The sequence below is a fragment of the Protomyctophum parallelum genome (genome assembly GCF_964188405.1).
Source record: "Protomyctophum parallelum genome assembly, chromosome: 11".
Classification (NCBI taxonomy): domain Eukaryota; kingdom Metazoa; phylum Chordata; class Actinopteri; order Myctophiformes; family Myctophidae; genus Protomyctophum; species Protomyctophum parallelum.
In genome coordinates, this window is record NC_139707.1 from 6,756,844 (window position 1) to 6,781,856 (window position 25,013).

The window sequence follows — 25,013 nt, forward strand, 5'->3', positions numbered from 1 at the left end:
CTAAATAACATGTCCTTGTCCCCGTGGGGCCAGGTGAGGTGAGCAGAAAGCGGTATATAGTGTTGGAAAGTATAAGTGACTAAGTGAATTTACTCAAGTACTGTGTAGACTACATAAGTAGCCTACAACTTTGAGGTGCTTTACTTTACTTGAGTACATACAGTATGTCAATTTTTCAATATACTTAAACTGGACTAGGCTACATCCATCTATCCATCTTCAACCGCTTATCCGTAGTCGGGTCGCGGGGCGAACACAAGAGTGTTCCAGACTTCCATCTCCAGAGCAACATTAGGCTAGGACAGGGGTTCTCAATCCATGGGTCGCGGCCCCTCGGGGTCCACACATTATTACAATTATTTTTTTCAACTGAATGGCTTGAAAATGGAAATTAAGAGTTTACATAGTACGTGGTGCATGCATAAACTTTCCTTAATCTGGTTTCAGTATTAATTTATGATATATTCTCTTGAAATCTTTAGTTACCGTTTTTTTAAGATGAAATTGTAAAGTATTGCCATCCAATTCAAGTGATATTTATCTTTAGTTATTGTATATTTAGTATTATGTAATAACATTGCGATCTGCTGTGTTGTGCGGTGTGGAAAGCCCTTTAGCCCGCCATGCACAGCGACTAGTCTCTGTCTGTCTCTTTTGGGGGGCTGGGTACACCAAAATTAAAACATTTTATTATTATTATTATTATTATGTATTTATTTTATGTTCAACAATAACACGTAATATTAATCTCTGTCTCTTATGTTTCATGTCATGCCTAATTCTGTAGTGCTGACTCACATCAGCAGCAGAAGCCAATCTGAATGGTGATGCTGCTTGATCTTGTTTCCACTCTAATAATAATTATATATATATATATATATATATATATATATACCCCCTTCTATGGTGTGCTGCAGGATAGGGTGAGCACCTTCAGCCGTAGGCTCACACTCCCCCCGAGAATGCATATAAGCAGTTGGCATGAAAGAGAGTCTGTACCGCTCCATATATGCATTCTCGGGGGGAGTGTATGCCGGACAATAATGCCGTTTGGGGGAGGCAGTTCTTATGCATTTGCATTATAAAGTCTGATAGCAGCTATCAGACAATCAGACTCTATAATGCAAATGCATAAGACGAACCCAAACGGCATATTGTCCTTGGTGGTCCTGGTCTTGTGTGGATGTTATGTCCACTTGTGTCTGTTGTTGTCCCCACCAGGCCGAAGGCATGGAGAGAGTATGTTTTGCACTCCGTCCGTGTGTGTGTGTGTGTGTGTGTGTGTGTGTGTGTCCGTCCGTCCGTTTGTGTACAGCTAATCTCCGGCACCGTTAACCTGGTCGATGCCAAACTTTGCACACACACTCACTAGATGCCAACGATGAACCTCTGCCCCATATTTTCCAAAACGGCTTGTCATAGTGCCACCAGGAGGCCGACTTTTGTAAAACAATTTTATTACTACTCTATAGTCTATATTTTGTCCAAGAATCCCGCAAATCGTTACACAGTATCTCTATAGTCATGTGCTCAAGACAGATCTGACCAATATTTCATATTCCATCCTGATTGGCTAACATTGGCTTTCAAAGTTTGCAGGATTGGCCCGTTTTGAGCAAAAAGTCTCAAATCATGAACGCAGCATGCAATTCACGTGAAATCTTTCACAGACGTTCCTACTAGGCTGATGAATATATCCCACCCTTTTCACATTGCTGGCCTGTTATAGCGCTACCAACAGTTGTATTTTTGCAAAACACATTTTTGCAACAAAATGCCTCAAATCATCAAATTGTCATCGAAGGCATAAGAAGAAATGGCACCCTTTTCACATTGGCTTATTATAGCGCCACCAGGAGGCCACAACCTGACCTGCCCTTGGAGACATGTGGAGGAGCACTTTTTCTAGTTTTATCTGTTTGTCCAGTAGTTTTAGCTTTATTTATGTGCCACATTATGCTGCTGTAACGCTTCAATTTCTCCTCAGGGATTAATAAAGTATATCTCATCTCAAAAAGAGAAATAAACCTTCCAAGGAAGGGACTGCACACTCCGGGAACAAAAGGACAACTTACTGCATCATGTGTGTATGAAGTCCCTTCCTTGGAAGGTTGTGGGGCAAATTGGCAATTCTTTGGCTGCTTATATAAAGCATTACATAAAACAATGCATTCCCTCCCTTCCAGGGGGAGTGATATAACCCGGACAAATAAAGGCTCTTCAATAATTCAAAGACACATAGTAGCCTAAATGTACAATACAGTATAACGGCTGTCAACTGTCAAACAACATGAAAACATCGTTTCTAAACCACAAGAATTATGGTCTTGTCGGTACAACTAATAACTCTCTCTCTGCATAAACTGCTTGTGCGTCCGTGTTGGTGAAAGGTTAACCTTTAATTTATAATCCATTGCGCAAGCGCATCACCTCGCCAAATAATGGAACAGATCTGCAAGCCGACAGCCCGTCAATTCGCCAGCGTTCGCGACTGCGCTGTCAGCTTGTAGATCTTCTATTTATTCGGCAAGCGACGCCGTCGTACCACCGAACTACAGATGCGGGCGTTATACAATATTGTTGCGTTATGTAAGTGAGCCATATAGTGGCCAATTAGAGCGTGTCTCGTGCATCACGTGATGTGTAAATCATTTTGTGCAACCCCCCCTGAACCCCCTTCGCGACGTCAACAGGCTTTCCGCAGGACCGGTGGAAAGCCTGGTTGTAGTGTTGCCATGTAGTGTGAGAGAAATAAGCAACCAGGTATAGGATTGATTGATTGATTGATTGATTGATTAATTGATTGATTGAATAGTTTATTAGACAGAATGTAATAACAGCAACAGAGTAGGCTACAGTCAAACACTCAGTCCAAAAGGGATAGCACCAAAACATCCCTTTGCAGTCTTGTTTCCATTTAGGCCCTGTGTAATCAATTCATAGACATGACATGAACAATAACAACAACATTCAATATCATCACAGGTAACACAACAAAAAACAACAACAAAAAAACAACTCATCACAGTACAAACAAATCACACTGTGAAGTTAGGGGCACTTTTATCATTGTACATCATCATGATGTAAAATAGACACATGTCTATTTGCTCAGACACTGACATAAAATGTTCCATTCATTTAATGTTTGTGTAGGACAAAGTTTGTGAACATACACTAAATGTCACTTTATTAACAGTGTTTTATTTTTGACCCTCAAAAATAAAACACTGTTAATAAAGTGAGGGGGAAAAGGAAGAGGGGTGATACATTTCCTCTCCCTGGCCTTGGGCCTGCTGAAAGGTAGCCTCGGTCCCAGGCTTACTCATCTGCGAGAAGAGAAAAGCCTGGTCACTCACAACCTAAGGCAGAGTGTCGGTCTGGAACATCCGACAAATGTATTTCCCCCGGATATGATATTATTCCGACCAATCTTGTTTCATTCACGGAGAATGCAAACTGATTTGTAAAGCATCAACGTCATTTCCTTGAGCCGTACTTCCGCCAAAATCCCGCAACTTCCGCCCAAAACAAATGATCTGAATGACCTCTACAGCTTAGGTCTTTCCCAGCGTGGGTGAAAGGTGGATTTTCAGGCCTGTTTTAAAAGATGCAAAGATTTGAGGGAGGGGTTCAGGGCATTCCACACCTGGGCGGCCATGCCATAGTTTTGTGGCTGTGTGGGTGTCGCTCATTTGTTTGAGGTAGTTAGTGAGGTATGCGGGCACTGAGGGCATTGTGGGCAAGGTTGCATTTACAACAAGCCCAAAAAGAGCAACCTTGATTTATTGTCTTGATAGATTGAAATTTGTATTAACAGTTTGTAAAATGAACGAAATGCGTCACAACGCATTGTCATGTGACGCGTTGTGAGCAAAAACTCAAACCGTCTGTTTACTTCCAACAGAAGGGAGGAAATTGAAAAGTGGTTTTCATGTGTTCATAAGCAAACCACTTTTCTTATTGTACAAGCGGTTTTCTTTAAGTAGCCTATTCATTATAAGATGTGCAACTGCCTGCAATAAAATAAAATATATTAGACTAAATATAGTTTAAATAAAGGTCTTAATTAAGGTCTTTTTTAATGTTTGTTTGTGGCTTTCGCCTTCATTTTATATTTTTTATAGAGGGATAGACAGTAGGCTGACGGGAAATGGGGAGGCAGATGGGGGGTGACATGCAGTAAAGGCCGTCGTGATCGGGAGTCGAAGCCGTGGGACACTGCCAATCTAGTTTACCAGCCAGGGTGCCTGGACCACTGAGCCACGGCCCAGACCCGATATCTCCTTTTTAATGACTTTACCAAGACTTTTGCCCCCAAATTCGTATCAATCTGATCCCTCTTACGGAAAGGGGTTCTACAAAGTAACTAGTAACTAAAGTTGTCAAATAATTGTAGTGCAATATTTGCCTGATGACTGATGTAGTGGAGTAGAGGTAAAAGTACAGAAAATTGGAAATACTACACGTCAAAATTGTACTTACGTTTAGTACTTGAGTACTTACTTACTCTCCACCACTGCCACTGGCTATCTAGATACCCCACCTAACAATATCTGTGATCTTTCCACCACCTATCGGAATAGATCTCAAAAGCCTTTGAGATCTGACTCCATAGTTATGAAACAAAATGTTATGAAATGTAAACTGATTCATGGTTATGACACCCGTGTTTCATAAACCAGTTTGTGCCGTCATGTAAAACTCTTGAAATAAAATATGTACAATATTTAGAATATTTTTGAAACATTCCAATAACACAAATCTGGTACAGGGCTCCCTGGTACAAAAACAAATTAATTTACATCTGAGAACCACAGGTTTAAATAATTAAAAAAAAACAATGGACAGCAACCCGCAACTAGCAATATTTACAAGCTACTTTGAGAAGGATAAGCCCAAAGTCTCATACCGTATAATAAGCCGACATGGCAACACCGCCTGGTTGACTGACATGTACTGCTCGGTGCTCGTAATCTGGGGTGCGTTCGGAAATGCGCACCGGGAGCGCACTCGCCTATTAGTTTGCATTGCACAGTGCGCTCAGTGCGCTATTTCCGAACGCGCCCCTGGTCTAGAGCCCGCCTACCGCATCCGGCCATTTGCATTTACACTCAAACACAACGCACTCAACCGCCCGTTTCCGTGTCCGCGCGAGACCGGAAACGGCAATACTGCGACGCGAATGAACACCCGGTCGTTTTATGTAAACGTGCCACATTATAGCGAGCCAGTTGGAAACTCGTCTCCGGGCGTCACGTGACCTCTCGCGTTCAGTAGTGTGTAAATCATTTTGTCAACATCTTTATTCGGGCTACTCTAGCTGCATAGCATAGAGGCTAGCTAGGCTAGCTCTGTCTGCTACCACCGAGCCATGAAGCCACAACAAACAGGACGCCGCCGTTGTTGTCAGTCACCGTTGTCACGTTTTCGTAAGGTAGACCATGCCGCTCGTCGCGACGCCGGCGGACGGTTTGGACGGTTTGGAGGCACATTCGAAACGCAGAACGTTGGGTTTTGTTAAAAGGAGGAAAGGTTCGGGTTTAACGCTCGCTAGCTTGGCTTGTTGTGTGTCTCTTACATAAATAAAAAAAAAACAAGTGACGTCCAAGGCTCCTGCACTTTATATATTTTTATTCAAAGCGCCTCGTTGGATCAACGAGTCTTTGTTTGGTGTTTTCCTTGTAGTTTTTTTTGCTAAAAATAATACAATTGTTTCATTTTTTTGTTTTTGGACAGTTTTCTGTCGACGTCGAGCCACCGGTGTGTGTGGACGGTGCATGGATCCCGGGAAGCTGGTCACACGTCCAACATTATTATTATATATACTGTGACGGAATCCTCCTCCTGTGTCTCATTATATTTAACAGTAGCGCTGTTTCCTCTCTCAACCAACCAACAGACCAACCTCGGTTTATTTTAGCAATAAATAGTACTCTCAATACCTCAGTCAGTGTGGCACAACAAGAACGCCAATCCATGTCGCCTGTCTTGTTTGTTATTACCGAGTAACGACAGACCGCCTACTTGCTGTAAAGGGGGAGGAGGTGATAGATAGAATAGGGGTTTGGTTTGATGTGATGTCACTTCAGTTCTCCGGGTGTTTGAGATGGAGGAGAAGCTCTCTTAATTAGATCAAACTCCAACCCGGACCCATCATCATCCAATCCACCATGGGACCTTATTTTAGCCGTGAATAAGCCAGCGACAACACAATGGTACGAGCCGTCTTGAGGAGTTTGAGAGCGAAATATTTCATGTTTGCCAGCTAACGTAAGGAGTACTTGGTTTGTTTCAGACCATCCAGACTTTTTTTTGGGAGGGGAGTTGTCGCGATCTACAGGCTGGCTTGGGTGGTGGGGGGAGAAGGACGATGGAGACCGGGGTCCGGCCTCATCATCACCACCGCGAAGTGTTCGTCCACCAGCTCTCCAACCCAGGTGCCGCGGGCATATGTTCCGAGATGCTGGAGGTGGCGGAGGAGGCGAGCCGCGCGGGGGACTTCGACCTGGCCGTGGAGATCTACAGCTCCCAGCTGGGCGACCTGCAGCAGCCCGACCGCGGCCTGCTTCTGCGCAAGGCCGACTCCCTGGTGCGCGCCGGCCGCATCTCCGAGGCGCTGGACTCGTACTGCACGGCTGCCAACCTCTGCAAGCTGCGGCCGGAGGAGCTGGGCCTTCTGGTGGAGAACATTGCCCACACGCGGCGCGAGAAGGAGCTGAATATATCAGCGTGGACAACAGGCGGCTCTAGTAAAAACGGAACGTCGCACGGTATTAGTAATAATAATAGTAATGACCAGGACCAGGAGGACCCGGAGGACGACATGACGGAGACACCGCCGGACATGTTCTCGTGTCACCTGTGCCGGTGTCTGCTGTACGAGCCCTGCACGCTGGAGTGCGGCCACACGTTCTGCAAGCGGTGCCTGGAGGACGACGCCGTGCGGGACTGCAAGCACTGCCGGCACAAGATAGTGGCGAACAGGCGGGACGGCCTTCGGCTGAACGTGGTCGTGAGCGGCCTGCTGGACAAGTGGTTCGAGAGCGAGAGCAAGGCCAGGAGACACTGGGCGGAGGGCGACGTGCTGTGGAGGGAACAGAACCGCCACGCAGACGCCCTGGAGAAGTACAACCGAGCTGTAGAACTAGGTAAGGAGGACGGGCTTTATTTCTCATCTTTTTTCCATCAATCATCATAAACCTATGTTATTATAACGCAGGTGTAACACTGTTAGGCCCATACTGTTACAGTTTATGATGAATTGAAAATGGTGGACCCTATTGCAAACAAGTGTAATGCTTTATGGAGTTTGATTGATTTAAGTATTTATTAACAGATTGGAGAATTACAGTACAAGTCAATACAGAACTGTGGACGAAACCATAAAGCATTACAGTTGTTTACAATTGTTTACCATGTTCAATTCATCATAAGATGAATGTGTCGTCCATGGTATTGGTATTTATTAACAGTTTTTGTATTGAGTTGTGCTTGAAATGTACGGTAATTCTGCAAACTGTTAATAAATACTTCAATCAATCAATGAATCAATATACCTGCTGCTAGGTTGTTTTGTTGTGTGTGTGCACGTGCATAAGTAGAGAGGTGAATCTCATTGACCTACTTTCTGTTGCACTTTCTCGTGTCACCGATAGGGGCGCCCTCTCTCACCTTTATATAAAACCTACTGGGTCAGGCAGGCAGTTATATCACATCCCCACTCTCATTATCCAAGCAGCACCGCATTCATATATAACCTATTTTATAATGATAGCTTATGACGTAGGCTGCATTCTTATCCCCATTTGTTTTTACATCTATGCCAAAAGGCAACAGTTCATTCATTCAAAAAATACAGCCCATATGTTTGTGCACAATGTTTAATTCAATTTATGACCTGTATTCCACTGACCCCTCCTCCCTTCTTCTTCTTCCTACTGTTTTATAAGTTATTTTTATCATGAACATAACCAGGGCATGAATGAAGGCCTGTGCTTTTTAGGAGTGATATAACTGCTATTAGCCCAGCCAGGAGGACGGAACTCGTCTACCACTGGCTCTCTTTTCAAATGCAAGCAGCAATACCATCCCACGGTAGAATGATTATACATTTTAATCTTGAGTAGAGAACATTCAATGCCACTGTTGCACACTGTTGGCGCCTTACCAGAGAGATTAGAACCACAGACGGACAACTAGATTCTGCATGCACAGACAGTATGCAATGGTCCTTCAGACATCTTTTCACTGAGCTGCATCCAAATCAACACTGATTTTTCACCTGTCTGTTGGATGGAAATGAACTGTCAGTCTGTCAGTGGGAAAAGAAAAGCGCCTTCACGTCTCTTTACCGATAAGTCTATGTTTCCCCCCTCAAACCCAGCACGGGGCTTTCCCTTCAGGCATGCTCATGAGGAAGCCCCATTGCAGACCACTGGTGTGGGGGTGTGTGGGGGCTGGAGTGCTACTGTAGGTAGGATGTCTGATGCAGTATTGCTTATCAAACAAAACGTGTTGCTTCACAGCGCGCCATGTTTCAAGCTGAAACGCAGATCTGATACTTTTGTTTGACGCTGTAGTATGATCAAGTAGGGCATAGTTTTCCCCTGATTAAATAGTCCCCACTCCATGGGGTCTTTTTTTGGCACTGTATATGTATAAATAATTATGTACATATGTGAGAGAATTCTGCATTTATAATAACAACTAGGAGCAGTGAGTAGCTATTCCACAGCACTCGGGGCTAAGACAGTGGGACAACAACACATTGCTGGCCTGGAATCGTACCTGGGACAACCAGGGCCTCTGGCTTCCCAGGCGGGTTCACTAAAGCTCAACTCGGCTATGGCTGACCCCATTATTGCAGTGGTCTGTGCCAGTCATGTGTGATATAGGCCGGGGTGCAACATTTAATCAAACTACTGGTAAATCAATTATAAAGATTCATTGATTAATCAAAATGACGAATTGATATTGATAAATAAAAAACAAAGGTAAATATAGCTGATATAGATATAAGACTAGGTCAAGCCCAAAAAGATAAATCTATACGGTATACGCATTATACACAATGAGCTATATAAACATTGATGACTGAAATGAATTGACACCTTTCATCACACATTGTCGTACATCACATTCCGTGCTCAGCCAATCAGCTGAGCACATTCTGTGCTCATACGGACAGACAGACAGACAGACTTTGACGTGGCCTCAAAAAGGCAGAAAAGTGGATCGAGCAAATCGTAACAATTTACTCATCGGGAGATCTAAAGGTCAGAAGTTTTTTTTTTTTTTTTTTTAAGATTTTTTTTTTGCGGCTTACGCCTTTTATTGATTTTTTTGAAGGGACAGACAGTAGGCTGACAGGAAACGGGAGAGAGATGGGGGGATGACATGCAGTAAAGGCCGTGTCGGGTCCGGGAGTCGAACCCGCGGCACACTGCGACTGGATTACCAGTCCGGTGCCCAGACCGTTACGCTACGGCCTGGGCCAGGTCAGAAGTCTTTTGACGAATGAGTGTGAGCTTCAGTTCCTGAGGGGTTCTCATGGCCGGATGGCCCTGTACCGTATTGCTGAATTTAGTGAAGAACGATGGTAACTGCTAAAAAATAATTTTCACAGAAACAAGGGGTCTATTATACGCACTTTAGGCTTGATCCCTGATTATTTAAAAAAGGTGTTCTCCATTATTTAATCAGTCGCTACTGTAATCGTTCCCTAATTCATTGTTATTTATTATACCATCGTATCAATTGGCCTCATCTAACCTCTTAGCTCTATGCCGGTGTTATCATAAGTGCTGTGTAGAGAGAGGGATGCATTTAGACGGTAAGAGGGCGGTTGATAGCAGGTGGGGTTGGATGGATTACAGCCAGGAAGTAAAATGTGTTGCAACTTGCAACGCAAGTGTCATAATTGTGTTATTTGTCTGAGCATTTACATTGAATGTAAATATTGTCCAGACACGTGCGCACACAGACATCAAAGGGAGCTCGCACCCCTGGCCTTTTACCCGTTTGTAAAAACAACTGCCCTCTCCAGACCATGAATGCTGCATTTTCTATGGCCTTACCTGAAGGCGGCATTCAGGAGAATTGCCTTTTTCCAAACTCTCTCCTGAACACGAACGCAACATTTTGAATAGAAATCCATAATATACGGCACATCTTCAGTAGCAAAAGAGTGCGGGTCGTGCCCCAGAAATAGCTGATCTACAAAATGCTTTACACAACTGAAATTAAATAATACACTAGCAGAAGCAGAGGTAAAGGCAGCATTGAAGCATCAAATCATACAGTAGTCCAGTGTGTTGTTCACTATACTGCACGGTTCTATTCAGAGAAGGCATAAAGATGTAGGTCACCGTCCGTCTGTCCAGTTCAAACAACTGGATCTTTCATTCCATAAGAGTCTCTGAGCCTCAGTCACTGAAGCCTAATGAGTTTAGCCAACACTTCCAAAGCACACTACTCTCTAGTCTAGTCTATGGCAACACGACTGAACATCTTTAAATTTGAGTTGCAACACCTGTTGTATAGTTCACAATTTATAAAAAAATATAATTTTAGCTGCCACTGCCGCCGCCCTTAAGCCTGATTTATATTTAGTTGCGCATGGCTGTCGTGCACCAAAAAAAGAGACCATCTCCAAGCTCTCAACACGTCACGCCGCAATGCGCTGTGAGTGTGTAGATCTAGCCTCGCGTTGCGATACTAATATACCACTGCACTGGGCCTCGGGTCATATGCATAATTATGCAATAGGGGCGGGTGAAGTGTGGCTGCGCCAGGCTAGTGTAGATCTGCTTCCGGTGCGTGAGTGTGAGTTACTAATGCAATGCAGCTTAGCCAAGTATAAATCAGGCCTTACTTGTTGGCTCTACGTTGGGGGCAGGGGACTGACCACAATACAGTTGACACCATTCTCTCTAACCGGTAACCCGGTTATGTAAGGGATAGGGGAGGGAATTGGAACGTTTAAGTGTTCTGAATCTGGTTTACCTGAAAGAGGTTAGCTGGCGTTGAGCTGCCAAGGGGCTGGACAGACCCCTAGACTAGAGAGTGGCATCATTAATCATCAGTATCGGTTTTATCGGTCACATCTGCACAAAACTTAATCTTCATTGGGGTTGATTAGCTAAGCTAAACCACCATGACACCATCACTAAGTGTGGGATAAGTAGTATTTTGACTCGCTAATGCAGTTCCCCCACAATCCAGTGTAAAAGCACAGTTGTTTCTAAACTGGTTGCATGTTGTCATCCTGCCCTAACTCTCCTGTCTCTCCTCCATCATGTCTGAATAATAAATAATAATAATGTGTAAGTGGAAGTCCCCGCCATTAATGTAGTCGTTTACTGAGATATACAATAGGAAAGGTGAGAGGGAGGCAGTGACGTGGAGGAACATTCAAGCGAGATTCGATCCTGACTTTGTACCAAATGTGTTCATCATGGAGTCACGTTGTTGTGTGTTAAAAAATGGATCGGGCAGCCGATATTTCTGATGGTATGCCAAGCCCATTTTCCATCCATGCCTCCATTTCTCCCTCATACTAGCTGGCAAGTTTCTCAGCTTGACCAGCCATCAGTTGGAAGACCTGTGCATTTGTAGGTGAGCTTTTTTTAGTATAGTGGTTATTAATACGTCTACAAGACGAGGCCCAATGTGAGGTTTTGCATAATGCACATCCTTCTGACACATCAATCCCTCAGTCACGCAGTTAGAATGTTTGTCACTGATATGTAGTATGCGTCCTGCTTAAAGAGGTCATGAACTGGATTCAAACCGGTACTGTAACACTGTGGCTAAGAGGCTTTAGCCTGTGTGATGGTCATAGTAACTGATAGTTGATTGATCCACCAGGAAGTCCATTCAGCGACTGAAATCGGTTCTATAAAATAGTGTGATTTTAGATTAGACAAATTTGATTTGTGGTTCCTTGCTTACAAAAAACTTTAATGGGAAATTAAATAAAAGACAACAGCCAGAGGGAAAATGTACAAGCATTTTTTCCCACAGTGACAAACAACGCCCCTCTTGTGAAATACCTGCAGCTAGAATTTCATTTCTGCTGTGGTGTTCCTCACGTGCAAATGGATAGAATGACGGGATTTGTGTTGTGTGTGTGTGTGTGTGTGCCTATTTTGCTGGAGAACAATAAATAACCTTGCATACTGTTTTCACGATGGGAAATCTTTCATTGTGATAGCCGTTATCATCAGCACATACTCTGGTGGTTCTAATACAGTAGGCTTACCAGGCTCTAGTCTATACATTGTTATGCCAAATAATGACGACACCACTGAACACCATCCCTTGTTGTGGCTGTATAATGCAGAGAATATAGGCCACACGACAATGACACACATGGTGCACTAACTAGTGCAAACAGGGCTCACAATAAAGTATGTCATGCATATGATTTGCTTGAAAAGGACACTTTTTGTCTGTGCCATTATACAGCGACGTGTGTGCAGTCGGTAAGCGTGGCATAGACACGTGAGCTGTTTCAACTGTAATTCTCCCTGAAGAAATAAAACGCAAATTCCTTGTACTTTTAAGTACTTTTTTTTCCCTCTCCAAATCCATGTTGTCACATGATTTCAGACCTGACACAAGCAGAAATAGATGGCACGGCTCATTTTAGGGGCAATATGCTGCTGCTGATATAACTTGCTGGCTAGCACGTGTAACGCAAGAGAATTGAATCACACAGACCTTTCTGTCAGATTCTCAGTTTTGTTGCTATGTACTGTGTGTGTATTCGTTGCTGTCGGGAGGAAACCACCTAACTCCATTTTCCTTCGCATAAATCAGTGCTATTGAACACCCTTTACGTCTGTGTGTTATTGCCAAAATATTGAACCAATGAAAACCAATGAACCAGTAAAAAGCGCTTCGGACAAAACCTTAACGCCATTGGACCCTCAAACTGTCTGCTAAAGCAACTAACTCAACCACCTCTCCCCCTCTCATGCAAATACAAAAGTCACAATAACAACTTTGATGAGGCACTGAGGCAGTATTGCTTTATTTAAAAAAAATATAAGGTTTTCTTCATTTCCTGAAAAAAAATATATTTTACATTTCCTGAAAAATGTAACATTTTCGAGTTAAGTGAGTTCTTCCCGACGGCAGAGATATACATGCATGTTGCAGAGTGTAATGTGTGTAGTTAATGGGAGAATTGAAGGAATAGGGAAGATACATTTTAAAATCGGTCTAATGGCATGTTGCAACACATGTTGCATACAATGCATAGTTAGCCTACTTCTGAGACCTGGAGAATGTCACTATACACCCTGGGGCGATAGCCTGACCTGTTTGTGTCTCTCTCCCCCCCCCCCCCCCCCCCTCCTGTGATCTCTAGCACCCTCTTCAGGCCGGCTGTTGTGCCAGCGGGCTGAACTGCACATGGAGATGAGGAGCTACAGTCAAGCTGTCCAAGATGCCAGTAGCATATGCAGGATCAAACCTTTTTGGCCAAAGGTGAGAGAGACAGTTTAATTACTGTACACTAACTGCGGAAAGTTTCTACTGATAATGTGCCATTGTTGGAGATGGCATATCGATTAATACATAACAGGGGTGTAAAGATGAACCTACCGGTGTATGAATTGGAAATGGATTCTTAATGACATTACTACATCGATGCACGTACTCCTAGTTCCCTCTAAATGTGCATTGGATGATGTTTTGGGCAGTGCTGCGAGGTAAGCCGATCACACGGATACTATTTAGAAGATGTGGTGTGACGAGGAATCTGTGGATACCTTTTCCAGGCAGCGACAACTCGGCGAGGTCTAATGCCTGATTAATAATGAAACTGTCAGGATGTAATAGACATTTTTTTAATCTGATCTCAGGTCAGAATGGGTTAAACCTAGGTGGCATTCTGTACACACAGCAAAGTTCATTGGGATCGGGGCCGAACCCGCGACACACTGTCATGCTGGATTACCAGCCAAGGTGCCTGGACCACTAAGCCGGCCCAGGCCATACCAAGCCATTTCTGGCAGTACTAATGCTTTATGGTTACATATTTATTTGATTTGATTTTGATTTTGATCTCTTTTAGCCTTTCGGCTAATCTTCCAAGAGTCCAGAAATAAATCAAAACATAACACAATACATTATATTACATTACAAAATAGTACATTTCATTACAAAATTACATTTCAAATTACACTGATGCTAAACGACATCAGTGAGTTAAATGTTACAACATAATAAAAATACCTATACCTCTAATCCTCAAATCATACAGCCGCACACACAGGCACAGCATATGCCTGCCCACAGACAGACACAGTTCATTCACCTATCTATGGTGGACTATGCTCTTCCCTGAGCCAGCTGAAAACCTGACCGCATACCAACATATTCTCTTCTCTCTTCTGTCTTTCCAGGCCCACTACATGAAAGCCACTGCGTTGAGTAAAGCGGGCAGCAAGGACGAGGCCCTGCAGGAGTATTTTATGTGTGTGGCGCTCAAGCCCAACTGGACGAAAGTCAAGCTGGAAGCTCAGAAGGTACAGTTATATAAACTAGTCTTTGCTTTTGCTTTGAAACCACGTTCAACCTGGCATTCCTTTAAAAAAAAAAGAAAAAACGATACAATGTAATGGGGTTTAAGTGATTAAACGGTGGGTGGTTAACAACTTAACCCATTCTGACCGGGCACCCATTTTGGTGTTGGCATCATGTTATGCTTTAGGTATTGAAAAATAGCAGATCTACAAGCTCATATCGCGCCACCGAGTGGCGCGATACGAGCTTGTAGGTCTGCTATTTTTGAACAATCGAAGAACGACTGACATTTTTTTAAATCTGATCTCAGGTCAGAATGGGTTGATCAGACCAGTGTGTGTCCAGTGGAAACCTCGTATGAATCTGATCTCAGGTCAGAATGGGTTAAAGTAAAGTACCCGTTTTCTATGGCCGCATCCAGTTCAGGATTTGTCGCCTGTTATACCATGTGCAATATTTAGTAGATAACCAGCCATAATTTAAATCCCAGTTCATATTTTCAGAGGAGAAGTAGACCTTGTGTCAAAAAAAAATCTGTTTTATCATGGCACTTTTTCTGTTTTGTAAGATGGAAGGGAAACCCTCTATCATGTGAATATTTATCAGAGCAGATAAGATAACCATATCTCTCGCTGGGTTTATCCGTTTCAATGCATGTCAAGTTAAGGAAGATTAGCTTCAATGCTAAACCTCATGTCAGACAACCCCACCTCACACACACTGCCCCCATTCCAGCTGCGCTGTCCAGCAATACCACGAAACACTCACGTGTGCACGCACACACACACACACACACACACACACACACACACACACACACACACACACACACACACACACACACAACACTGTGACGACAGCTGTTGCACAAGGGAGTGAACATACGATACGGTCGGGTGCAGACTAGTGTTTTATGTATTTAGTTAGATGAGGCTCGTGGCTCGTTGGATTCCTAGGAAGAGTTAAGGTGCAACATGTAGCGCCAAGAAAATGTCCCCGGCACTTCCCAGAGGATTGTGTAACACTTCAGGCCTGTCCCAGAAACGTCTGTAGGTTGGAGAGAGGGAGAGAGAGAGAGAGAGAGAGACTGTCTGGTTTTGGTGGAATAACAACAACATTTTTATCGCTCTTATTTTTATGGCATTTCTGTTTTCTTGCCATAGGACAGTGTAGTAGAGTTGAGACCTGATATGCTTTGTCGAATGCCTATCTATTGGCTCACAACAAGTGCTGCAACACATTGTGAGCTTGCCGATTTGCTATTTATTTTTGGACGTGAGAGCAGACGAGATGGTGGGGGACATGAAACGGATTTCCTGAGCAGGGAATCAAACTCTCAATGTTATGGTTATGGGCTAGTTAATTGATGTACCGGTAATTAATAATATAAAAAAATATTGATTTGAATAAAATACAACTTTAAATTCAGTAGCAAAAATACAGACACTAGTGATTACTATACCACTAATGCCACTTAAAGGGATAGTTCAGATCTTAAGTTGTATGAAATACTTGCCATTAATATAGTGGTTGCAACTGTATTAATTGATTGCCAGAGTCCCGTGGTGGGAGTTCTGCTCTGGTTTAGGTGAAATATTAAGTAGTTCCGGTCATTTTGTGGGGGGCACTGGGGCCACGCAGTAAAAGTAAATTTTGTTTTAACAAAACAACATTTGTAATGTTGACCTATTTCTAAAATATGAGTGCAACTTTCGTTAATGTTTTACCCCTCTATCACATGGAACTATGTTTTTTGTGTCCATATCACTACGCCCAAAAAGTAGTTCCATGTGATAGAGGGGTCAAAGTTGAACGAAAGTTGCACTAATATTTTAGAAATAGGTCAACAATACAAATTACGTTAGTTTTGTGGATTAATTTACTTTTACTGCGTGGCCCCCTGTGCCCCCCACAAAATGACCGGAACTACTTAATATTGACCAAAACCAGAGCAGAACTCCCACCAGTGGACTCGGGCAATCAATTAATACAGTTGCAACCACTATATTAATGGCAAGTATTTCATACAGCTGAAGTTTAAAAAAGTGAGAAAACCGTTGACATGGACATCGGCCTCAGGTCTTCCTAATGGGTCCGTCCGTTAAACTGATGGTTACCGTTTGCCTCCAGGTGCTGAGTGAGGTGTTCTCCTCTGTTTTTGAGAGGGACGACATGCCCACACCACTACACCCGCTGCAGGGAGGGGCCGCCACTCGCCTCCTCAAACCCAGCGCCTTGCTCAGCTCACTCAGACCACTCACACTGAGACCTGCCTCATCCTCACAGGTAGGAGCTCACACACGCACACACATCAACCAACACATGCTGTCCCCACTCCACACGGATTCTCCTGCTGCCATCTATGATGATGGCACTGAGTGATTCTTTAACCTTTTGCATTTCAAGGACCCCCCCCCCTTCCCTCCCAGTTTTATATCACCGCTGTCGGGCAGAAACCTCTTATATCCATATTTTCTTTGGCAAATGAACGCCCTACTTCATCATACCACAGCACTACACAAAAGCATCAAAAGTAGTATCAAAAGAACATCCCTAGTATCAGTATTTATATTCATATCATGATATTAGACTGGATATTGTCTGTGATTTGGGATATTATACTGCTGTAATATAGCATGTTCTATGAAGCTTCGGGAGTGTTCTATAAAGGATCGGGAAAAATCGTTATTGGCAGATACTCAAAATCAAATGATCGGAATGGGATCGGGAGCATTATAATGTGATCGGGACATCCCTAGCGTGTATGCATGGTCCGCACGATGGACCTTTTAGTTATTTAGGGCGTTGCTCTGTGGGAGGCTAGCCATCTAGCAGAGGGTCACTGGGGGTTTTTTCACACCCATTTTTTGGGTGTAAAGGAATTTTCCAAACTTCCCACGTTAGTAGTCTAGAATAAGGCATTCTAATGACATTCAGCAAGCGTTGGTCCCATGTAAGTCTGCATCCTAGCAGCCTTGAGAAAGAGCGTCCCTTCGCCAAATTCACAGACAAAAAAACATTACTGAATCGGACTACTAACGTGGGAAGTTTAGAAATAGTATGGTTTTCAGTGGTTGATTAGTAAAGATAATTCTAAAGTCAAATTGACTTGGTCTTTTCCTCTGGTTTATTTTTTACAATGGCCGACATAAACGAATACCTCCAAGTGCTAGTCTTTAATCATTTTGAAAGCAGGGTGCAAAGCCTTGAGCTACTTGTTTGTTTCTCTCAATTTACTTCTATATTTGTAAAAAAAAAAAAAAAAAAATTAATACACACACACAATACAGTTTCGGTTAATTATCCTTTTTTTTCTCTTTAGGTCAAGCCTAATTGTTTTTTCAATTAAAGGTTTCACTATTTTTTTTGTTTTACTTAACTATGATCAGCTTGATTGTTGTTGTTACTTGACTTGGACTTGACTGTGGAAGGTACTTAAAAAAACACCCCTGCTCTTCTTGCTCCACTCCTTTTCCAGGAATCGCAGTTCAGCGCGACTAAGGCTCCAGTGGAGGACAGCCCTTCCTCCCTCTCCCCCAACCAGCTCCCCCTCTCCCCTGCTAAATGTGACCTGGCCCTCGGAGACGAGGGCTGTAGCAGCAAGAGCCTAGCCAGCGTCCTGGCTGCCCTGCCATCGCCCCCCAGTGGCCTTAAGAGGAAGCACAGTGGAGACGCTGCCTCCTCCTCCTCCTCCATAGCTTTCGGTCCTCCGTCTAAATTGCACAAGGCTGGTAAGTAGCACACAGTAGCTATGGGAAATACACTGGGGCTGCGACTATCGACTGTTTTCTCAAATAAAAGCTACCTTTTGATTAAATCCATGCGTTTGATAAAATGGTACAACCCTATTACAAACATGCATTCATTCATGTTAACCAACAACCTTTTGGCCCCCCAGATGAGGCCACTTCGTCTCAGAGCCGTGTCCCGTGTGGAGGGAGGACTGTGCCTGCTCACCTGCTGGACGCTGTAGATATGGAGTGTTCTCTCTGCATGAGGTAACCCCTCACACACACACCCACACACACACACACACACACAGGTGTGCATGATGTATGTGAAATAAATGGATAAAGTTGTTAAAATGATTGTGATGCTACATTAACTACTTTAGCTTGGGACCCCTGTGGGCGATCTGCAAGGGCATCCGACAATGGCAGCATGAGTCTTGTCTGTAGCTAGAACAAAGTGCATTAATGTGTGTTTGACTGTGTGCATTTGTCTCTTCCCAGGCTTTTCTATGAGCCAGTAGCAACCCCTTGTGGACACACATTCTGCCTCAAGTGTCTAGAGCGCTGTCTGGACCACAACCCCAACTGTCCTCTCTGCAAGGAGAACCTGTCTGAGGTACGCATGCACTCACTCACTCACTCACTCACTCACTCACTCACTCACAGGCATGAAGAAAAAACCTCAATGTAAATTGTTTGTTTCTGTGTTGACATTACAGTACCTGGCCACCAGGGGCTATAAAAAGACATTGCTGATGGAGGAGGTTCTGCAGCGTTACCTAGGAGACGAGCTGGCAGAGAGGAAGAAGATCCATGAGGAGGAGATGAAGGAGTTGTCCAAGTCAGTTTACCACCACACTTCTATTTCTACACTCAAGCTTCTTTTAACCCATTAAGACCCGAGATCAGATTCTAAAAATGTCTTCTACATCCTGACAGTTTTCTGAAAATAGCCAAGTGTCGTGAGCTTCTGAGAACGGCTGTTTTTGGTGTGTGTGTTTTATTTATGTGTCACACTATGCTGTTGTAACCCTTCAATTTCCCTTCGGGGATTAATAAAGTATATCTCATCTCATCTCACGCACACACACACTCCCACAAGCTAATCATTAACTATGCCCTTCCTCTTGTTAACTTGCAGTTTAAACCAGGAAGTGCCGATCTTTGTGTGCACGATGGCCTTCCCCACCATCCCCTGTCCGCTGCACGTCTTTGAGCCGCGCTATCGCCTCATGATCCGCCGCTCCATGGAGACGGGCACCAAGCAGTTTGGAATGTGCATCTCCGATGAGCTGAAAGGCTTCGCAGACTACGGCTGCATGCTGGAGGTGGGTCTGCGGGTCTCTGTGGTTCAGTAGACGGGGAGAGGGCATGTAAGGGGTGGTGGCTCAGTAGGTAGAGCGGGTCGTCCAATGACCCATGGGTCGGCGGTTCGAATCCGGCTCTTCCTGTCTACATGTCGAAGTGTCCATGGGCAAGACACTGAAACCCACATTGCCTCCAGTGGTTGGGGTCAATGTGGGTGGTAGGGGGCAAATTTCACACCCTTGGGGTGCGAATTATTTATATTGTTACAGTTTACGGACCAATGAGCATTTGCTTTGGCAATGTAAATGTTATTTCCTTTTAACCCATTCTGAACGGGCACCCATTTTGGTGTCAGCATCATGTTATGCTTTAGCTATTGAAAAATAGCAGATCTACAAGCTCGTATCGCGCCACCGAGTGGCGCGATACGAGCTTGTAGGTCTGCTATTTTTGAAAAATCGAAGAGCGACTGACATTTCTAGAATCTGATCTCAGGTCAGAATGGGTTAATCAGACCAGTGTGTGTCCGGTGGAAACCTCGTATGAATCTGATCTCAGGTCAGAATGGGTTCATCAGACCAGTGTGTCTCCGGCGGAAACCTCGTATGAATCTGATCTCAGGTCAGAATGGGTTAATAACTAAACAAAGTGTCCTCCAGGTACGCGATGTGAAGTTCTTCCCGGACGGCCGCTCTGTGGTGGACACCATCGGTGTGTCGCGCTTCAAGGTCCTCAGCCACGGCCAGAGAGACGGCTACAACACCGCCAAGATAGAATACCTGGAGGACAAGAAGGTGTGTGTGAAGCACTGCTGGTTACACCAAGTTATAGAATGTATTATAGAATGTATAAATAACACTAAATACAAAGAATATTACACCACACACCGTCGTGGGAAAAAAAAGTCCCATAACATAAACGTCATGCTCAAGCATGGCATACATAATTTTCATAATGTATGCCATGAAAACAAAACGCGTAATGTAAATTATCGTGACAGCTTGCAGATCAGCTCTTTTCGGCTAAGCGACAGTGTCGTACTACTATGGAGTGGTGTGTGTGTGTGTGTGTGTGTGTGTGTGTGTGTGTGTGTGTGTGTGTGTGTGTGTGTGTGTGTGTGTGTGTGTGTGTGTGTGTGTGTGTGTGTGTGTGTGTGTGTGTGTGTGTGTGTGTGTGTGTGTGTGTGTGTGTGTGTGTGTGTGTGTGTGTGTGTGTGGTCTCAGTTGGAGGGACGGGGGTTTTAATGTGTGGTCTTCGTTTTCTCAGGTGGAGGGGGAGGAGTTGGTGGAGCTGGTGAAGCTGCACGACTCGGTGTACGAGCAGGCCAGCAGCTGGTTCACCTCCCTACGAGATGACATGAAGAATCAGATCCTCAGCCACTTTGGACACCTGCCCAGCAAAGACCCGGACCCACAGGCCAGCGCCAGTGGTCCTGCCTGGTGTTGGTGGCTGCTGGCGGTTCTGCCGTTGGAGAACCGTGCTCAGCTCACCATCCTGTCCATGACCTCCCTGAAAGACCGCCTCATCGCCATCCGCAGGGTCCTCATCTTCGTCACGCGCAAGAGGCCGCGATGATGATGATGCTTCGTCCTCGAGGCTGCTCTGAACAAATTGAAGACCATTCAGCGTCTTTTATGCAGTCCATTCTTGCTTTCATGCATCCGTTTGTCGGTATCGAGCCTAGCTTGTGCTCCATCGCACTCCAGACTTCGCCTGCGTGTGACAAATTAATCGGGTTTCATGAGGTCAAAACGAAGAACCCCACCTTCTGACTACACATCACAGTTTTTGACTTCTCAAAAACCTTCTCGGATGTGAGGTGGTGTACTGTGTGTGGTGCTGAGGAGGGGTGGGGGTCATGTTGTCTGTTGGCCCAGGCATCCTTCCATTTACAGCCCGACTACGAGGTTATAAGATGACGCCACCCCCACTTCTTCAACAACATTTGAGTTTTTGCTTTATTCCAAGTCCAGACATAATACAGAACAGAGAGAGCGCAGAATGAAGCCCCTCGCATGGCATGCAGTAAAGTGCCTCTGGTCGCATTCGTACCAGTGTCAGCCGTGGGACGGACTACAGCTCCAAATGGTGGAGCTACTGTACCATTGAACTGTCTGGCTCCTCATGAGCATGCAACCTGTTCACCTGCAACCTGTTCACCTGCAACCTGTTCACCTGCAACCTGTTCACCTGCGACGTTTTCCTGCACAAGCACGGCAAGGCAGGTTTTTGTTGTGTAGCACATTTTCAGCAACAAGGCGATTCAAAGTGTATTTATTACACACACAAAGAAAACAAAGCACCCGATCCCACTACTGGCCCATTGAACCGGTGCTGTGCAAAGCAGAGACATTCATTTCCATCTTGGTATGCCAATTCACACTCTGTGTGTGTGTGTGTGTGTGTGTGTGTGTGTGTGTGTGTGTGTGTGTGTGTGTGTGTACGTGCTGCTTTCTCTTTCCAGACTGTCCTAGTTGCCACTGTGATATGGGCTGCAACAGTTAATTTAACTCGTTTAACTGATAAAGAATTGTAACCGATTCAAATAAAACCCAAAGATTTTTAATAAAATCATTGCTTAGCAAAAATAGCCTACAAGCATATAGATCTCGCGCCGAGCTTGGAGATCTGCCGTTTTGTGGGCGCAACACAGTTGTACGACAAAGTATAAAACGGGGCTTATGTGGATGAATTGACTAAATATTTCGTTTTATGAAGGAAAAGATCATTCTTTTCAAGTTGATGTGTTGATATATATATATTATAGTAAACAAAACAAGCTTTATCTATCAACCACATGATTGATAGAATAATCGCTAAGAGGATGCGATGTTTCAGCCCTAGACTGTGGCTCACTGCAGGCAGAAAGAGATTTTATTTTTATTTTGCCAAGAGCTGGCGCCATGTTCTGTTGTGAATGTGTAATGACATTTACAAGTCTGGACCTCCCCTCCGGTGTAAGATGGCCTCCACTTTTTCCAGATGTAATTTCCAGAAGAAGGAAAAACACTCATATATTCAGGCCAATATGGTGCGGTCTTTTCGCTGGAACAGTTGAGCGTTGAGACAGTTTTCTGGCCCGTACCGTGTGACCTCTCATTTCTTGCACTATTCAGAGCATGCAGCGCTGCTTTTACTGTCACATTGTTGTTGGGTGGTTTCAGAGGGTCTGCGGAGGAGAAGGAAAAGACTGCCGTACATCGGTGGCGCTCAAACATTTTAATTTCAAGCCCAACCCCCCGTAAACTCTTCAGAACGAAATTGAGTCTGACCCGTAAAAGGGTCCTTTTGGTTCCATTTGTACGCTGTCAGAGTTACATACCTGTGAGGGGCCATTTGGAACCACCCCGAGGAATGCTGAGGGTCCCTGGACCCCACTTTGAGAACCACTGCTATAAGCCACAATCAGATTGCAGAGGATCATGTTACACATATATATATATATATATATATATGTATAAATAAATTTAAAAAAAGACACCAGTACTTCAAATAAGCTCACAAAGGGAGCCTGCAACAGAAGTTAATCAAGACAACTGACAACATGCCTACCAAAATACAACGCAAATGCATTTGTATGAGTAAGAACTTTTACACAGTAGCCTACTGAATGTATTGGTTTGGCTGTATTTTGTGGGTGTCTTTTTTTTTTTTTACTGTCTGTAGAGTGTACTGTAGACCCTATTTTCTTTTGTTGTACATAAAGGGCAAACGGCTCCTACTGCTACTCACCTTACAGGACTTGAGAGAGAAAATTCAGATGCAAGCCCTCCGCCCCAAGCTTTCTCTCTATCGTCTCACTCGTCAGTGTGTGTATATGTGCCTCAGTAAGTCCCATAGAAATGTACCACTACGACAGTACCCACCCACCACTGGGGGACGGGTTCGATTCCTCCACGGTTCCTCCAGCTTGGGCCGGGCATTCCAACACAAACGCAACCCGACCGTGTTTGTGGTTGGGAAGCCGGTAGGGGAGAGGTATTTTCTGTCACTGCACTATAATTTGGGCATGTCCTCATAGGCAAATCCTTAAAGAAAATGGTCCAAAATTGGTACCCCATTTTGAGCGGGAACCCCTTTTGGTGGTTACATACATTATGTTATAATTTAGCTATTGAAAAATAGCAGATCTACGCGCTATGAACTTGTAGGTCTGCTATTTTTGAAAAATCGTGAAAAATATTTATTTCAGAAAACTGGAGGATTTATAAGGTTTTTTTTCTTTTTTTCGAGGTCAGGCCTAAATGGGTTAAATAAAGCGAAAACGGACCTAGAAGTGGACAACACGTTGTGAACTTGAAGATCATCTACTTCAAGTTTAAAATGTTGCTTACTTCAAGACAAATGTTTTGTTAAATGTTGGCTAATAAGACAATGGAGCTGGTCAATTTGATTTGAATGGATCGTACAGTATGCCCTCCTATTACTCGATATCGCTGGGGAAGATGTACAGTGGATTTAGGCTTAAGAGTGATTGTGTTTGTTTGAATTCTTCTTTTTCTCTCCGCTATGCCCAGCAGTGTATTTGTATAGTGAAATCTTAAGTTGAATGATTAATTGTATATCAATGTAACTCGGAGGCCTTTTCAGTGTTTTCTTTAATTACATTATTTCACACAAACACCTCTGTCGTTTTCTGTTCTATCTCTGTCCATGTGTGAATCTCCACTGTAGTTCTCTGTACAGGGTGGGGATTTCAACATGCTGCATTTCCTTCCATGTATATTTGTAAAGGGAAAATCTTGTACCTATTTTTTATCGCAAATAAAGGAAAAAGAAAACGATCTTGAGTTCCTGTCTTGATATGCCTCTTTTCTCCAAGATGTTACATGTTGAAGAGAAATCCCATTTCCACCTTTCTGTCAATTAAATGTAACCCACTTAAACCCTTGCTGGAATGGGGCTGAAATAGTTATGTTTGTGCCATATTGGTATGATTTGTTCTGGAATTAAAGGGGTTTCTGTTGGGAGGCTGTTTGTTTACCCGCTGCCGCCGGTCATGAGATTGTCTAGCGCCAAAGGAAATTACATGTACATCAGTTTCAATTTAGGCATTTAGCAACGCGACTTGCAATGTAGGATAGATGCCATGAATGAACCCTTGTCAACAGGGTAAATAGTCACACAAGTATAGAGAAGCAGAACTGTAGTGCTTTGGAGAACAAAACAACAAAAAATAAAACCGGATACCAGGTAAATGTCAAATACAGCATCTGTCCAAACAACATGCCATCTCAATAACATTCGTAACATTGCAGTTGATGTCGATCCCCCGGATGCAGTTCTTTCACAGTCCAGCAGGTGGTGTCAGTTCTAAGTCAGACTTCAATACACTATATAATTGCCCTCTATAATTACATTTAGACATGATATAGTTCTTGTTTTAATAGGCCAGCTTCTTATTTTAATTTGGTGTTAGGGTGTTATTGGAAGTGA

The 25,013-nt window shown here is 43.9% G+C and overlaps 1 protein-coding gene across 1 annotated transcript; it reads left to right on the forward strand.

Moving 5' to 3' along the window:
* Positions 1-5,284: 5,284 nt before the first annotated feature.
* Positions 5,285-24,361, forward strand: LOC310867308 (LON peptidase N-terminal domain and RING finger protein 2-like). The gene is made up of 11 exons (XM_083777255.1): positions 5,285-7,151; positions 13,379-13,497; positions 14,418-14,540; positions 16,669-16,824; positions 18,017-18,269; positions 18,437-18,536; positions 18,771-18,885; positions 18,989-19,110; positions 19,411-19,597; positions 20,237-20,371; positions 20,844-24,361. Exons 1-11 carry the CDS (start codon positions 6,374-6,376, stop codon positions 21,150-21,152), a joined length of 2,397 nt encoding a protein of 798 aa, XP_083633381.1. The 5' UTR covers positions 5,285-6,373; the 3' UTR covers positions 21,153-24,361.
* Positions 24,362-25,013: the final 652 nt, after the last annotated feature.

What these genes read in the sequence shown, in the direction of transcription:
- LOC310867308 (XM_083777255.1), top strand. Translation starts at nt 6,374, where the DNA reads ATGGAGACCGGGGTCCGGCCTCATCATCACCACCGCGAAGTGTTCGTC. An exon ending in GCAAGGAGAACCTGTCTGAG is followed by an intron (nt 18,886 to 18,988) that starts GTACGCATGCAC and finishes TTGACATTACAG; the next exon opens with TACCTGGCCACCAGGGGCTA. An exon ending in ACTACGGCTGCATGCTGGAG is followed by an intron (nt 19,598 to 20,236) that starts GTGGGTCTGCGG and finishes AGTGTCCTCCAG; the next exon opens with GTACGCGATGTGAAGTTCTT.